Below are 18,458 nucleotides of genomic sequence, written 5' to 3' on the forward strand. Positions count from 1 at the left end.
AGTCTTTCACAACAAGATGGTCACCACAAAACACATGTATGGGTCTTTATAGTCGTTTACAACATAAGAGACACAACCCAACATATGTATGGGTCTTTATAGTCTATAAAAACATGAAGGCTACCATACCACGCATGAATTGGTCTCTATGGTCTTAAACCACAAGTAGGCCTCTACACACCACATGTTTTTGGTGTCTTTAGTCTTAACAATAAGATGGCCACCACACAACACATGTATTGGTCTTTATAATCTAAAACAACAAGACAGCTACCGCACAACACATGTATGGGTTTCTTTAGTCTTACACATCAAGAGAGCCACCACACAACACTTGTATTGGTCTATATGGTCGTTAACAACAAGAGGGCAACCAGACAACACATATATTGGTCTCTAAAGTCTTCAACAAGAAGATGGTGACCACATAACACATGTATTGGTCTTTATAGTATAAAACAACAAGAGAGTCACCTTACAACATATGCATGGGTTTCTCTAGTCTTACACACCAAGAGAGCAACCACATAATACTTGTATAGGTCTACATGGTCGTTAACAACAAGATGGCCACCACAAAACACATGTATTGGTCCCTAAAGTCTTCAACAACAAGAGACCACCACACAACATTTTTATTGATCTCTAAAGTCTTTAACAGCAAGAGGGCCACCATAAAACACATGTTTTGGTCTCTTTAGTCTTCAACAACAAGAGACCACCACACATTTTTATTGATCTCTATAGTCGTTAACAACAAGATCGTGACCACACAACACATGCATTGGTCAACAACAAGAGAGCCACCGTACACCATATGTATGTTTTTTACACATCGAGAGAGCCACCACATAACACTTATTGGTCTCTAAAGTCTTCAACAACAAGAGACCACCACACAACATTTTTATTGATCTCTAATGTCTTTAAAAGCAAAAAGGCCACCATACAACATATATTTTGGTCTCTATAGTCGTTAACAAGAAGATGGCCACCACACAACACATGTATTGGTCTCTTTAGTTGTTTACACCAAAATGGTCACCACAAAACACATGTTTTGGTCCCTAAGTATTTTACAACAAGAGGACCACCACACAACACATGTTTTAGTCCCTAAGTATTTACCAACAAGACTTGAGGGCAACAACACAACACATGTTTTGGTTCCTAAGTATTGACCAACAAGAGGGCCATCACACAACACATGTTTTGGTCCCTAAGCATTTACCAACAAGAGGGTCACCACACAACACATGTATTGGTCTCTTTAGTTGTTTACACCAAAATGGTCACCACAAAACACATGTTTTGGTCCCTAAGTATTTTACAACAAGAGGACCACCACACAACACATGTTTTAGTCCCTAAGTATTTACCAACAAGACTTGAGGGCAACAACACAACACATGTTTTGGTTCCTAAGTATTGACCAACAAGAGGGCCATCACACAACACATGTTTTGGTCCCTAAGCATTTACCAACAAGACTTGAGGGCAACAACACAACACATGTTTTGGTTCCTAAGTATTGACCAACAAGAGGGCCATCACACAACACATGTTTTAGTCCCTTAGTATTTACCAACAAGACTTTAGGGCAACAACACAACACATGTTTTGGTTCCTAAGTATTGACCAACAAGAGGGCCATCACACAACACATGTTTTGGTCCCTAAGCATTTACCAACAAGAGGGTCACCACACAACACATGTATTGGTCCCTAAGTAATTACCAACAAGAGGGCCACCACACAACACATGTTTTGGTCCCTAAGTATTTACCTACAAGAGGGCCACCACACAACACATGTATTGGTTCTTAAGTATTTAACAACAAGAGGGCCACCACACAACACATGTATTGGTACCTAAGTATTTACCAACAAGAGGGCCACCACACAACACATGTTTTGGTCCCTAAATATTTACCAACAAGTGGGCCATCACACAACACATGTGTTGGTCCCTAAGTATTTTACAACAAGAGGGCCACCACACAACACATGTGTTGGTCCCTAAGTATTTTATAACAAAAGGGCCACCACACAACACATGTTTGGTCCCTAAGTATTTACCAACAAGAGGGCCACCACACAACACATGTTTTGGTCCCTAAATATTTACCAACAAGAGGGCCATCACACAACACATGTGTTGGTCCCTTAGTATTTTACAACAAGAGGGCCACCACACAACACATGTGTTGGTCCCTAAGTATTTTATAACAAAAGGGCCACCACACAACACATGTTTGGTCCCTAAGTATTTACCAACAAGAGGGCCACCACACAACACAGGTATTGGTCCCTTAGTATTTAACAAACAGATGGCCACCACACAACACATGCATTGGTCTCTATGGTTTTTAACATACAATACGGCAACCACACAACACATGTTTTTGGTCTCTATAGTATTTAACAAAAAGACAATTCCACTCATCACATGAATTGGTCCACTTTTTTTTATGTATGTGCCTGTCCCAAGTCAAGAGCCTGTAAATTCAATGGTTGTCGTTGGTTTATGTGTTACATTTTTGTTTTTCGTTCATTTTTTACATAAATAAGGCCGTTAGTTTTCTCGTTTGAATTGTTTTATATTGTCTTATCGGGGCCTTTTATAGCTGACTATGCGGTATAGGCTTTGCTCATTTTTGAAGGCCTTACGGTGACCTATAGTTGTTAATGTCTGTGTCATTTTGGTCTTTTGTGGATAGTTGTCTCATTTGCAATCATACCACGTCTTCTTTTTTATACTCTATGTCCTTTAACATACAATATGGCCACCATACAATACATGTTTTGGTATCTATAGTATCTAACAACAAGAGGGTCACCACATAACACATGTTTCGGTCTCTATAGTCTTTCACAACAAGATGGTAACCACAAAACACATGTATGGGTCTTGATAGTCGTTTACAACAAGAGAGCCACGGCCCAACACATGTATGGGTCTTTATTGTCTAAAACAACAAGAAGGCTACAACACCACACATGAATTGGTCTCTATGGTCTTTAACAACAAGACAGCGTCCACACAACACATGTATTTGTATATATATAGTTAACACCAAGATGGCCACCACACAACACATGTATTTGTATATATATAGTTAACACCAAGGTGGCCACCACACAACACATGTATTTATATATATATATTTAACACCAAGATGGCCACCACACAACATATGTTTTGGTCTCTTTAGTATTTAACAACAAGATTACCACCACACAACACATGCATTGGTCTCTATGGTCTTTAACATACAATATTGCCACAACACAACATGTGTGGTGGCCCTCTTGTTGTTAGATACTATAGACACCAAAACATGTGTTGTGTGGTGGCCATCATGTTATTACAGAATTTAGAGACCAAAACATGTATGGTGTGGTGGCCATCTTGTTGTTAAGACTAAAGAGACAAAAACATGTGTTGTGTGGTGGCCATCTTGTTAAGACTTAAGAGACCAATACATTTGTTGTGTGGTGGCCATCATGTTATTACAGAATTTAGAGACCAAAACATGTGTTGTGTGGTGGCCATCTTGTTCAGACTAAAGAGACCAATACATTTGTTGTGTGGTGGCCATCATGTTATTACAGAATTTAGAGACCAAAACATGTGTTGTGTGGTGGCCATCTTGTTAAGACTAAAGAGACCAATACATTTGTTGTGTGGTGGCCATCATGTTATTACAGAATTTAGAGACCAAAACATGTGTTGTGTGGGTGCCATTTTGTTAAGACTAAAGAGACCAATACATTTGTTGTGTGGTGGCCATCATGTTATTACAGAAACATGTGTTGTGTGGTGGCCATCTTGTTAAGACTAAAGAGACCAATACATTTGTTGTGTGGTGGCCATCATGTTATTACAGAATTTAGAGACCAAAACATGTGTTGTGTGGTGGCCATCTTGTTAAGACTAAAGAGACCAATACATTTGTTGTGTGGTGGCCATCATTTTATTACAGAATTTAGAGACCAAAACATGTGTTGTGTGGGTGCCATTTTGTTGTTAAGACTAAAGAGACTTTTACATGTGTTGTTTTGTTCCTGTCTTATTAGACTCTCAAAAATATGTGTTTCTGTAGGATGGATGTCTTCCTGCAGACCATCATCTTGTGAAAGAGCACGTTATATGATAGGTATGCTTTTTTATTGGTTATTTGAAAGAGTCATATTGTCTTGCACATATCTTTTTAAATAAATAAACCCTTTATCTAAGATAAGAAAGATTATATGATCACATTAAACCAGTGCACTATTTTTTAATATTTTATGCGTCTTTACATACAGTTTCCTAGGACATGTTGGATGTTGTATGTTTATGGATAGATATTTTTTTATCTAAGATACACAACGTTTTTTACTAGTTGTTATTAGCTTTGACTAAACCATCAGTAACTGCACATTCTCTTTTTACTAGTTGCTATCCAAATTTGACTAAACCATCAGTAACTGCACATTCTCTTTTTACTAGTTGCTATCCAACTTTGACTAAACCATTAGTAACTGCAGGTTCTTTCAGATCTGTACTTTGTGTCCTTGTTGTTTCTTAGGGTTTTATACATTCCCTGTCTGATAGATTTTCTACAGATTTTTATAGCTTGTTCTTATTTTGTAATGTTACACAACTGTCCGAGTTAGTGTGTGATACCCACTTTCCAACCAAAATGTTTAACCCAGCCTCATTTTATATGCCACTTTTTAAAGTCAGGAACATGTGGTTCAGTGGTTGACGTTGTGGTATAGATCTTGACCTGACAAACAATTTTACCCCATGTCAGAATTGCTCTAAATGCTTTGGTTTTTGAGTTATAAGCCAAAAACTGCATTTTACCCCTATGTTCTATTTTTAGCCATGGCGGCCATCTTGGTAGGTTGACCGGGTTACCGGACACAATTTTTAAACTAGATACCCCAATGATGATTGTGGCCAAGTTTGGTTTAATATGGCGCAGTAGTTTCAGAGGAGAAGATTTTTGTAAAAGATAACTAAGATTTACGAAAAATGGTTAAAAATTGACTATAAAGGGCAATAACTCCTAAAGGGGTCATTTGACCATTTCGGTAATGTTGACTTATTTGTAAATCTTATTTTGCTGAACATTATTGCTGTTTACAGTTTATCTCTATCTATAATATTTTTCAAGATAATAACCAAAAACAGCAAAATTTCCTTAAAATTACCAATTTAGGGGTAGCAACCCAACAACAGGTTGTTCGATTCATCTGAAATTTTCAGGGCAGATAGATCTTGACCTGATAAACAATTTTACCCCATGTCAGAATTGCTCTAAATGCTTTGGTTTTTGAGTTATAAGCCAAAAACTGCATTTTACCCCTATGTTCTATTTTTAGCCATGGCGGCCATCTTGGTTGGTTGACCGGGTCACCGGACACAATTTTTAAACTAGATACCCCAATGATGATTGTGGCCAAGTTTGGTTTAATTTGGCATAGTAGTTTCAGAGGAGAAGATTTTTGTAAAAGTTAACGCCGGACGCAGGACGACGACGACGGACGACGACAGACGCCGGACGCAAAGTGATGAGAAAAGCTCACTTGGCCCTTTGGGCCAGGTGAGCTAAAAATACTGACTTACAGAACAATTGATAGGTCAAAACAAACCTACCCCCATCCCCTTGAAGTATAACACATACAAGCCATATGGGCTTTGTCCTTTGAAGTCATATTGATGATAACTTATCTATTAATAATTTTAGTTACATCTTCTTCAGCCTGTTCTCATTGATCTCAGTGCTTCTCTTAAAAAGTTTGAAACCAGTTTACTTATTTATAGAGAAAATATCAACTAATGCAGTTAATCAAATAATAAATCTAAGTTCTATTTACAACTTTTATTGGATAAAAATATGAAGAAGGCAAATCCTCAAAACATATATAAATGTATATCAAACACTATCAATTAACATATAAAGCAATAATAATTTAAATTATAATCATAGTTATTACTATCTTTAAATGTATACAAAGCATTGCACTGTGTCCAATGATCTCAAGCAAATTTATTTTTCACAACAAAAAATAAAAAAAAGAAAAGCATGCATTGTGTATTTCATTTCTACAAAATAAATATTTGAGGACAAAACTATTTCTTTGATAATTTGTAAGGACCATTTTCTCACTCTTAATAAATACAATTTAAGTTTTGATAAAATACAAGATGCCAATATTTATACACAATTTGTTGTATGTAGTCACTAAAATATTAATGTCATGTTTCCATAGTTACAATAATTGAAGAATCAATGAATCTATGACATGTATGAAGATCTATGAAGCATTCAACATTTAACAAAATAAATACATTCTCTCATATATACATACAATATAAATAAATGTACAATAATACAATGCTATCTTTCATTCTAATGGTTCCCTTCATTTTGATAATATCAAGCATTTTCCCATTTCAGATATTTTTTAATAAGAGATTAAGAAACCATTTGTATGTACAAATATTTTTCACATTCTTCAAGTTTCATACACACAACTGATTTACATTTATATATTTGGAAATCCCAAATAGTGGGAACATGAAACTTATATTTAAAATTTCTATGGTTTGTCCAAACAGAAAATAAATTAGGAATTCCCAGTTAGTAATCTATTTATAATTCTGTTGAAATGTATACCATAGAAGTTTAAATCTCCTGTTCTGTTAATATAGAAAAGGACTTAGATCAAAATTATCAATATCTAAATGAAATGAAATGGAAAAGAACAACTGATCATTAAATATATTTTACAACCTATCAAAAAACTTGTTTACTGAATCTAATGTTTTCTTCCTGACAAGTTTTTTCCAACTGCTCTCATTCATTTATAAATATTTATTACAGATCTTATTTTGTACAGCTGTAAAGACAAAATTAAGTAAAAATTCACAACAATACAATCACAACATCTGATCAATCTAGAAACATGTCAAAGTTTGGGATATTGCCTGGCCCCTCATTCATAGGAACAACTTCTGGTTCTGTAGGGGTCGTAATAAAATGTCCACGTCCACTAAGGTTTACTGACATGCCACTTGAAGATGAGCCACTGCTCTCGAGTTCTTCCCTCATTTTGGTCATCTTGAAAGCTATCTCTCCGTTGACTTTATCTTTAAGTTTACGTTTGACCAGCCTTTTCAGTAATGGACGATTCTCATCATCAATAATCTGTTTCATCTTCTCATCCTTCACGTTGTTAGACTGCTCAATGATGACATGCAACTGAAGGTCAATATTCAGGTCACGTAAAGGTCGTTGGTGTTCCTCAGTTTCTAAGGGGTTACCGTTTGTATACCTTGGTATGGTGAATGGCTCTGTGTTTTTATATTCTCCTACTTTTCTACCTGTTTTGTCGAGTGTAACGATAACAAGTTTGGGTACTTTAGGTCTAATGTTCTGGCTATTCTTTAGTTTGTTTTCTGTGGATTTGGACTTTCTTCTGATTATCTTTTTAGGTTCCATGCTCTTGTGGGAAGCTGATGACAGTTCTGTAATGAGAAAAATGTTTGATAACAAAACTAATAGACATATATATGATTTGAAACACCTGTATTAACCCATCAACCATAATCAGTGGTCTAATAGCTTATTATTGGTAAAGATCATTTCTAAATAATTCTATTACATGTATGTATGTTTCATTATAATGAGTTATTTTGATTGGCTAACAGCAATCTCACTTCATTCTAAAATCAACCTTCATGTCAAAATGAAATCCAACATTCATGAATATCATGTTTTCATGATCCTAGCAAAAACATGTATTCATAAGTATTGAATGGTTCTTTTTACATGTTTTAGTAAAAAAAAATAGAATGATAATATTAAGAGTTATATAACAAATGGAAACAGTTTATATAGCATGGTACCTAATAAATAGATATTTGTTATTAAAGTATAATTTGTGGGGGCTTCCAATTTATATTGATTGTTCCACAGGTTGGCCTTTATCCTTTAATCTCTTTGTCACCTAAGCACCCATGCAAATTCATAACTTAAATAAATGTGTGACAAACATATATCATCAGCACTCTGAAGCAATTCTGAAGACCATTTTTTCAGAAATACAATAGAAGTTACCAGTCTTATATAAATTACTTATAACAATTCTTTCAACTATTACATTTATTATTATTTACCTTTCATTTGATCCATAGAAGCTTTAGCTGTCCATCTGTCATCAACATTGCCCTTCAACATGCCAGCTAACACAGCTTTCATTTCTTTACCAACATTCTGAGGAATCAGACTTTCAGCAAGGCTGGGATTCTTAGCATTCTGTAAAATGGATATATTATCTTCATAGTTTATTTATTTAAAGACGTATTGACAGTTTTCTTATTTATGTTTTGCATTTCAAAGAGTGTGAGCTTTTACAATATAAAATTATGTGTATTTGAAATCTTGAAAAAAAAATATTGTCTTGTTTTCTTGTATAAATTTGCCAAAAAGATTTGAACTCTTTTTATTTGTTGGATAATTTTTATGCATGGCAATTCCAGTCAATTAACAAATATGATGAAAAAAAAATTAATCTCCTTGAGCTTTCACTATTTTTATTAAACTTTACCTACCATAATGACAATCTTCATGCTGACAGTATCAGCTTTCTCATAGCCCACCATTGCCTGTACCCCTTTGGTTATATGTTTGATGAGGATGTGTCCTCTGACATACAGAAACAGAATGGACAAAGCCAAGGAATAGATGTCACATTTCTCTGTGATCTGACCACAGGACGTAGTAATCAATCTTTGTCCAGGGAACTGTTTGTTTAAATAAAACTGGTCCATTTCTGGTGCCATGTAAGCAGGAGTCCAACTGAGGCAGTCCACTTCCTCTGTGAATAGAGTGGCTCCTCCAAAATCTGCCAGTTTTAATGTTTTGTTTCCTAAAGCATCCTCCATAAGTACTATGTTCTCAGCTGTAAAACAAAGATAAATCTTTATATTCATTTTTAAAAAAAAAATTTGATGTAATGTTTAAACAAATATTAACCCCAAAAATCATATCTATAATTATTTTAAGCTGTGTCTGTACTTTAGTGCATCTAACTGATCAATCTAAGCAATTTTTTTTGTGGTGGATCCAGAAATTTTCATAAGAGGGGAACCCACGCCAGTCATGTTTCAGTGATTCTCTATATAATTAACAAAATGTTTCTCTCTTATTAAGACAGGGGCTCCTAAATCCACCTCTCATAACATATTATTCACACAGAATATTATTACAATGTACTCATGAACTCCAACAAAGTAATAAAATCTTGTCACATCTAAAATTTTTGAGAGTGTATGACAGAATTAAAGAGTGTACATATTCCTGGTAAGTAACTTACGTTTGACATCAAAATGTCTAATCTGGTTAGAATGTAAGTAGTTAAGGGCTTCCAGGATTTGAAATGTTATGTTCCAGATCTCACTTTCGTCCACCATTTTGGATAAACCATAGTGTAACAGGTTGTCTCCTACAAACAAAATAAAACTAAATAAAAATCTGACACTTATTCTGTTGTAATACATAATAATAAATCTATCCAACAACAGGTATCTTTTAAATGGCTTGCTATGAGGCATGGGTTTTGTTCATTGTTGAAGTTGTAAGTTGACCTATTGTTGACAACATTATTATTTATAATCAAGGAATAAAAACTCATGATGCATGTCAGAAAAGAGGGGGTGGGACAGTTTCATTGCAAATGAAATGGATTTATTCACAATATTGAATTATATAATAATAGCCATTTTTTCCAGTTCAGACTGCGAGACAGCCATTAGAATGAAGACCATGAAATACTAATAAATGTAAACAAGAAATCATCTCAATAACACTGAATTAAATTCAGTATATAATTTACAACTGTCAGTCAATCTTAATTTATATGGTGACTTAAGGATGTTTGCTGCTCAGTTTCAAAATAAATAACTTTTCATAAAACTAGTATGTACTTATAGGAAATGAATTGAGGAATCAAAAAAGCCAAAAACATATACGGGTCAATGTGCTTGTTTTCGAGATATTAGCCATTGGAATTTTGGCGGGAAAATGTTCTCTCTTGATTTTTCCTAGCTTTATCACTGACCAGTTAGAGTTCTCAAATACTATTAAAAAATAAATAAAATTTTATGAGACTTTTACAAATGACTTGTAATTATACATGTAAAAGATTTATAAAAAGAAAAATGGGGGTTCATGGGGATTTTTTTTTAAGGCAATGGATAAAACCAGAGGATTTCGAAAATCTGACAAAAATTCCAAAATATGACAAGCAGACATCCTTAACTTATCATTTTTGGTGACCATTTGTTAATAGAATGCTATCTATCTGATATTAACCTTACATCAGAATTTATAATCAAATGTGTAATAAAGCTTACATCATACAGTGACTTCACAATACTTTCGAACTTATCAATCAGTTAATTTACAGTTAATTTACCTGCGTAATCCATGATGATCTGAGGGGTTCCATTTCTCACTATCAATCCATGTGACTTAACAATGAACTCATGGCTCATACAGTTTGTGAACATCACTTCATTGGCTCTGAAATCTCTGGAGATCTGAAACAAAGATAAAACAATGTAACTTACTTGTAAGACGGATGTGCCCATGGGACACAGATGATGCCACCTCTTGCAATATATATAACGTTATTTAGGAACCTAACTTAAGTACAGTAAAAATGAAGCTACCCAAATTTGTACTTAATTTGAGGTTTGTAGTAATAAGAAATGTTTATAAAATTCGTAACATTTGGTTCAAGAGAACGGAAACTAAAAATTCAGCAATTTTCATTTCGTAATGGGCATTCACTAAGAGATTAAGAGTGACACCACCCAAATTCAAACTTGATCTGTATTTTGTGGTAATAAGCATTGTGTATAAGTTTCAAGACATTTGGTTGGGACAAATTAAAGTTAGAGAGCGGAAATCAATTGCAGGACCAATAAGTTCAGACGGATAAGGGTAAAACTTAATTTCCCCTCCAATTAGGTGAGGGCTTAAAAATTGTCACCTCAATTAAATACACAAAACTTGGTAAAATTTCTTTGTTATTAATCTTAAATTATGTATGTAATCCTTTTTTTTTCTAGTATTGTTAACTGTTGAGTATTGAGACATGATACCTAACACAATGATATAACTTACTGTTTTAGTGACAAACTCTACATTATTATAATTACAGAGTTCCACTGTACCATTGCCCCCTCGTCCAAGGATCTTCTGCTTTTTCACAGAACATTTGGGATTCCATAGGAAGTCATATTTCTAAAACATAAATAATATATCACTGCATTAAAATGTTAAGAAATTAGCCAAAAATTACAATTTACTTTATTTTTCACAACCTCACTGACAATGACTGATACCAACACATTCAACTGATGCACTAAATTAAATCAGTCTGCTCTAAAAAAAAAATTCATCTACTAGTCCAGAAACTTTATATCAAAACTATGACCTTGGTGGTCAAGTGGTCTAAGTAGTCTCTACTGTAAATTAGCCAGTCAAGACTGAGGTTGTGAGTTTGAACCCTGCTTGTGCTGGTGCTAGACTCCAGTCTAATTGACTAAGATTGTCAGTTTTCTTATTGAAGGTGGGTGGTTTTCTCTGGGCACTTCAGCTTCCTCCATCAATAAAAAACTGGCCGCCATGAAATAGCCTAAATGCAGTGTTTAAAAGTGGTGTAAAAACGCCAAGAATCAATCAATCAATCAAAACTATGACTATACAATTTTGAAAATTTACAAGACAAAATCAATATTTACTAGTCTGGGGTATTGGACTAGTGGCTAACAGTGCAAACTGCTAAATCGTTTATATTATAAAATTGTTTACATTTTTCTTGAACAACTGACTTTAGAGGAACTGATTGTAGTTCTAACACAATTATTTTGTAATAATTACCGGATTTGTAATGACACCATGAGTACCAGTCTTCAGACTGACCACATCTTTAGCCAACATTTTCAATGCATTTTTGTCACCATGTATGATTTGTCTGAAACAGAAAAATAGAAGGAAATTACATATGTGTTAGATTCACTTTTATTTATTTTGGCTCAAAGCCCATGTGACAATTGAACAGAAATTATCTTGAAAATGCAACAGGTTTTAATATAATCACAATAATTTTAACCTTAAATTGGATTTTTTTTGGTTTGAATTAAACAGGATTTTTCTGAATATCGCATAAAATTAAATTGCATTTTAGTCTAAAAAGACCAAAGTGCAATAATAAAAGCATGCATTAATTTTAAGAATTTTCTGTATTGTTGAAGACTATATATTGACCTATAGACCTCTGTTTTGTTTCGTCACTGGGTTGCTATCTCATTGATGCAATCCCTGTTATCCCACACATCTTTTTTTAATTTGATCAGAAGGAAATTTAAGAACACTGGTTTTATATTAAATTAGGTCTTTATGCTGTAGGTCACCTTAATATGAACATAAATGGAATATAACTTATAATCTGCATAAGTGCCTTAAGACCAATATATTACATGTGTGATCAATTAGTTATGTATAGTTACTAAAAGTAGAGTTGTCTAACCTACCCTTGAGTGTACTGCTGACAAGCAGTGGTGACCTCCTCAACATGTACATTGTTTTGTGACACAACTGTCTCCTCCCTGTATTCAATACCACACTCATTCAACAACTGGTACAATCCACCAACATACTGTGGAGTATTAACTGGCACTGCTGTATAGATAGGCTTCTCCTGATTATCTTTATCCTCAGGTTCAAACTCCACATTTTTACATGTTTTTAGACAAACCACTTCTTGTGGCCCTACAGATTGGACTAGCTGGTCTGAAGGTTGGTGGTTACTGTTTGGCGTCTCTACTATATCAGCTCTTGGTGCCAAATTTTTTGAAGACGTTTGATCTGAAAATATTAATCATGTTTTGAAAACTTGTTCATTTGTTGATTTCATTAAATATTATATTATATAAAAAAACAAACCAAAGTATCCATTAAAGATCATCAGAGGTGTAGAGTGGGACTCAAAGAATCAATTAAGATCTGTGTAAAGGCACCTTGTCTTGAGCAGAGCTGGAACTCTAAAACCTCAGTGTTGGCAGTCTAGCAATCACTGCAGGTTAACAACTGATACAAACAGCCCTGCATATATGAATATAAGCCCTATATCTATATCCCTTGGCAACAAAACTTCTAGAAACAGCTGATGAAATGTTTTAATAAGGCATTTAGATATAACTGACCCCAATTTTTCTTCTTTCTAAAACAACAATTTAAAACTTTTCTTACCTTGTTTACCTGTTTTAAACTGACCAATCTCCACTAACTTTGATGCATTCAATTGCAATAACCCATTTAAATTACTTGACAGAAGAAAATCTGTGCTACTTGGTAATTGGAAGAAACGATCTTTGTTAATCTCAACATTCTTCAGAATGTTCTCACTGTGTATAGCTGTCATGTTTAGGTTTACATCCATTGGATGATCTGCCCAAACTGTTGTCATGATTGTGTACTAAAATAGATATTAAGTAAACAACTGTAAATATTAAAATTAATCAACTTTGTCTTTTAAATTTCAACAAACATCTACAGTGCTATTCAGGAAGCTATTAAAGCTTAAAATATATTTATATCCATCTTTTATTTCCTGGTGTTGTTGGGCGTTTCATCTCCAGGAAATAATTGCATCACTTTGTTTACCACATAGGTTATATTTATGGAAGCGTTAATAATAAATTCCTTGAAAAGGAGGTGATTTGATGGTGCCTAAGCCTGGAACCGTTCGGACAGAAAAATTAAAAAACTTTAAATAACAGAATGATCCAATGCAATTTTGGGGATTGGGATTTGTCTTCTGTTAAATTAAATAACCATATATATTTGCCCCTCATATTTAACTCTTCCAATGCTGTGGTGTTGAACACAAAACCCTTGCTTCTGTATAGCAGGCATTGTTGCATATTTGTTTGTAAAATTATGCTCCTTTCACAAACATTGATTTTTGATACAAGTCCTTATGGATTGCACATTCATGTACATATGTATTCTTAGGATTTGTACAATATTACAAATGACTTAAAATATGTTGCATGTTAATACATTTATTTACATTATTACAAGTTTGATCGTTTATATCAATATACAATGTTATTTCCATTGTTTTATGCAATGAAGGTTTACATATAATAGTAATGCTGCAGCTGATTTAATAAGTTTATGTAAATAAATCGAAAAAAAACTTCGGTTTCTTTATAGTACAATCTGAATAAGATTTGGATCTATTATAATTTTCATTCGTATAGTTCTGGACATAATATTCAATTTCATGATGCTTGATGTATAGGGAAAACGGAAGTATTACATTTTCCCAGCATTAGGTTGGCCTTTTGTGTACCCAAGACAGGGCGAAGGAAGTCAACTTAAGAACGCTGTGATTGGATGTATTAAAGGGTACAAGTTATTTTTTTTATTTATCTATTAATAACTGCAGTGTGTCTATTTACAATATAAATTTTAGAATCTATTGAAATATTTTCTAGTGAATTATTCGAAAATGTTGCATAATTAGTAAAGGTTGAATCAAGTGCATTTGGTTACTATGCAATTATTCTAAAAATAGTAAAATCACGTGAAGGCCGCGTGGAGTCTGCATGCACAAAGCGTGATAGATATTGTTCGGAACCAAATTGCGTTCTGAAATTCTCTTGACTTTTTATTACTTTAACATATTCCCAATCATTTATTTATTTAGTATATTGATATATAATAAAGCCTGACGAAAGTTCATTCTGTTGTTTCGGGATTGTTCTTAAATACTCGGATACATCGGGATTTTTCAATCTCTAAATTCTGAAAATCAAGTGAAGGCTGCTTGGAGTTTGCATGCAGCAAAAAAAGTGAAACCTTTGGGGGAACAACGTAAAAGTAGCATGTTCTGACAGAATATTAGACTTAAGTGAAATGTTTTTGACATCTCTTTTGAAAAAGGTCAAAATGGCTGCCGTTGATATGGACACAGCAAAATTTGAAAAGTGAACCATTTACGGCCTTCAACAATGAGAAAATCAAATGCATTATATTTAGTTAGAATCTGTTGAAAAAATATGAAAAGTGAAGCATTTACGGGCTTCAACAATGAGCGAAACCAAATGCATTATATTTAGAAGTTGCTTTAAAAAATATGTAAAATGAAGCATTTTCGACCTTCACCAATGAGCTAATAGCAACTGTTGCCTAAAGAGTGTTTCAATGGAAGTCGCGAATTTCTGTATTCTTCCCATTATGATGTCATTGGTCTGTATTCTTTATTTTTGTTTAATTATTTTGTTAAAATTTCTTTATACTTTACCACCCTATTAGCCTTTATTTTTTATATTGGGGTATAAAAGCGTATAGTATGCATTTACAGTTTAAGATGCCATAAATAAATTAATATAATTTCTGACACTATAAATTCTGTTAATAAGATATTTATTTAGGCGCTCCATATAAATAACATGATAAGAATCAATCAAGTTCATATGGACAGGTTACTCGGACATTTTTCTATAAATAGAGAATCAGGTGAAAGCTGCATGGGTTCTTATTATAGGACATGAATCACGACCAGGTCAAAAATGTTGCATAATTAGTAAAGGTTGAATCAAGTGCATTTGGTTACTATGCAATTATTCTAAAAATAGTAAAATCACGTGAAGGCCGCGTGGAGTCTGCATGCACAAAGCGTGATAGATATTGTTCGGAACCAAATTGCGTTCTGAAATTCTCTTGACTTTTTATTACTTTAACATATTCCCAATCATTTATTTATTTAGTATATTGATATATAATTATTATGATGATTAACAATAATTAATCTACAGTAAAACTTCCACACTTTGTAAAGGCCCAAATAACATTTGGTAACTGTGAGCAACTTATAGCCATTTTAAAAGGTTTTATTAAGTTAATGGATTATTATGAATAATACAAAACGTTTTCATTCATCAAGGCTTGTTAGTGAAGAGCATTCAATTATTGCACTTTACTAAAAATTGGGATGCCCAGTTTTCTGCTATAAAATGATAAAAGACAGTGAAGTTACAAAACTAAGTGCAATCTATTGTAAACCTATCTGAACACCTGATCAACAACAAAAGAGACAGTTGACTCTAACATTTCATGTTAAATCTAACAATAGAAGTTCTAATCATTGAGGCATTTTTACAAATTGGAATAAACCTGATCATCACAGCTTTCAATTATGATGAACAATAGATATTCAGTCCAAGTATAAACAGTAAATTGGGCATTTGCATATTTACTTAAATACATACATGTAAATTGGTGCATCAAATATTGCATGTTACTGACATAATATTAATAAGTACTTAAAGTAGCAATATTTTACTATTTTGCCCAATTTTGCTTTAAATCCAGTCTAAAGAAAAATATCCCTCTATAGAAGGACTATCATGCTTATATAAACAAAGATAATGTGGTATGATTGCCAATGAAACAACACTTTCCAAAAGACCAAAATGACACAGAAATTATTAACAATAGGTAACCGTACGGCCTTCAACAATGAGCAAAGCCCATACCCCATAGTCAGCTCTAAAAGGCCCCCACATGACAATGTAAAATAATTTAAACGAGAAAACTAGGTCATGTAGGTATTAAAGCTAAAAGCAGTGAAGTGTAAACTATTTAATGAGAAAATATCATTACACTTACAAAATTTGAGTGACGAAATGGATTTGATATACTTTCATCAATGCGAAAACTGTTTTGTAAATTACAAAAGTTGAAGTGCACTAGCAAAATCACTGAATCCATGTCCACTCCCTATCAGGATTTATGTTGATGTGTCGCTAATGTATATTAATGACAATTATTTTACCAAGGACAATCAATCCCATACCAACACAAAGGGATTGCTAGGACACCAGGAGATCTGTTATCAAGGTGGAGGAAGATAAAGTACTTGGAGAGAACAATCGGGCAACTTGGCAGACAAACCATAAAGATATCAGAAGATTGATCTCTAGGTCAAAGTACATGTAGGGGACAACTCTGACCAACCAAGGCCCCCAAAGTACCCATTCTTGTTTAAACTCTTGTCTGTGCACAGGAGAAGTGCTGAAGTGTGTGGTTGGCTCAGGGTGAAAACCACCCTTTGCTTTAGTCAAATCGACGTAAGGCGTCAGAGAAAAAAAATTATAATAGCCTTTCTAGACGTCATAATTATTTGGACTACCTTGCCCTTGCATTGGCTTATGATTTACTGAAAATACTGAGATTTAAATGATAACAAATTTTTAGTTATTTTGTAGATTTTTTTTTATATTTGGCGACCTTTGAGATAGTTAACTCATAAAGGCGTCAAAGAAAAAAATATAAAAGCCTTTCAAGATGTCAATGTTATATGGACAAAAAAACAGAAACAAGTGCCTGTGCTAAAAAAAAAGCCGTCAAAAACCGTCATACTAATTTTTGAAGTTGATTTATCATTGGTCTCTCCGTTGTCATTTTTTTACGATACATTATATTGATATTCTAGATTAAGATACTTCTAATTACAGTGTTCATCAAGTGAACAATTAGCGTTTTCTTACGACTTACTTTATTTTTTTTACCAGGAAGCAATATGGATATTCTGTTCTAGACAAAATGGCCGATGTGATGTCACGTGCGGTCTCACTAATTAGAGACAAGAAGAATTTTAGCGACAAGAAGCGCCGAGAAGCGACAAGAAGAATAATAGATCATAATATTAGAGACAAGAAGCGACAAGAAACTATTTAGCAACAAGAAAACATCTTTTTTTTTTATTAGAATTACTTATTCCAATATTAAAAGAATATGCAACAACAAAAAACTTAGATCTAATTCAGTTGCTACATTTATTTACATGATATTTTATTATGTATGTAGGAGTTTATAAATAGCGTCGCTCTTAAGTTGAGAGTATCATCGCACTTACTTTTACTTGTGTTTTAGCGGAACAATAATATATTTTTCTTATAATTTGTTTTCAAAACTATCTTTGTACAATATATAATAAACTTGCAAAATGCATTATTTTTGCATCATTGCTTAGAAAATAAAAACCCAAATTGTGAAATACAAAGAACTGAAATCAAACAAGAGGAAAACAAAATTAAAATGTGAATATTTTTCATCATTTAATTTAGTGGATTGCCTCATTTAACGATATTTATCATGTTTATGCAGATTCAGATTCAGATTCAATAGTTTATTAAAGTCTCACCACATACATACAAGTATAAACACAATATAATATCAGGTACACCAAGGATTTGTATAGTCCTTGGGTACACAATATAAAATTAAGAATGCATGTGCCATTCCGCTTAAAAGAAGTATGAGAGACTGTTATATACAATTATAATTAACAGAATTAAAATATAAGTTTTGTTATTT

General features: G+C 33.4%; 1 protein-coding gene across 1 annotated transcript; it reads right to left on the reverse strand.

Moving 5' to 3' along the window:
- Positions 1-5,861: 5,861 nt before the first annotated feature.
- LOC134706499 (uncharacterized) lies at positions 5,862-17,738 on the reverse strand. Its single transcript, XM_063565496.1, has 10 exons — positions 17,637-17,738; positions 13,320-13,545; positions 12,602-12,935; positions 11,949-12,042; positions 11,190-11,309; positions 10,477-10,600; positions 9,376-9,504; positions 8,612-8,961; positions 8,177-8,315; positions 5,862-7,525 (listed from the first exon to the last, which is right to left on the reverse strand). Exons 2-10 carry the CDS (start codon positions 13,534-13,536, stop codon positions 6,951-6,953), a joined length of 2,082 nt encoding a protein of 693 aa, XP_063421566.1. The 5' UTR covers positions 13,537-13,545; positions 17,637-17,738; the 3' UTR covers positions 5,862-6,950.
- Between the last annotated feature and the right edge of the window lie 720 nt (positions 17,739-18,458).

Source organism: Mytilus trossulus, chromosome 2, assembly GCF_036588685.1.
Source record: "Mytilus trossulus isolate FHL-02 chromosome 2, PNRI_Mtr1.1.1.hap1, whole genome shotgun sequence".
Taxonomy (NCBI): Eukaryota; Metazoa; Mollusca; class Bivalvia; order Mytilida; family Mytilidae; genus Mytilus; species Mytilus trossulus.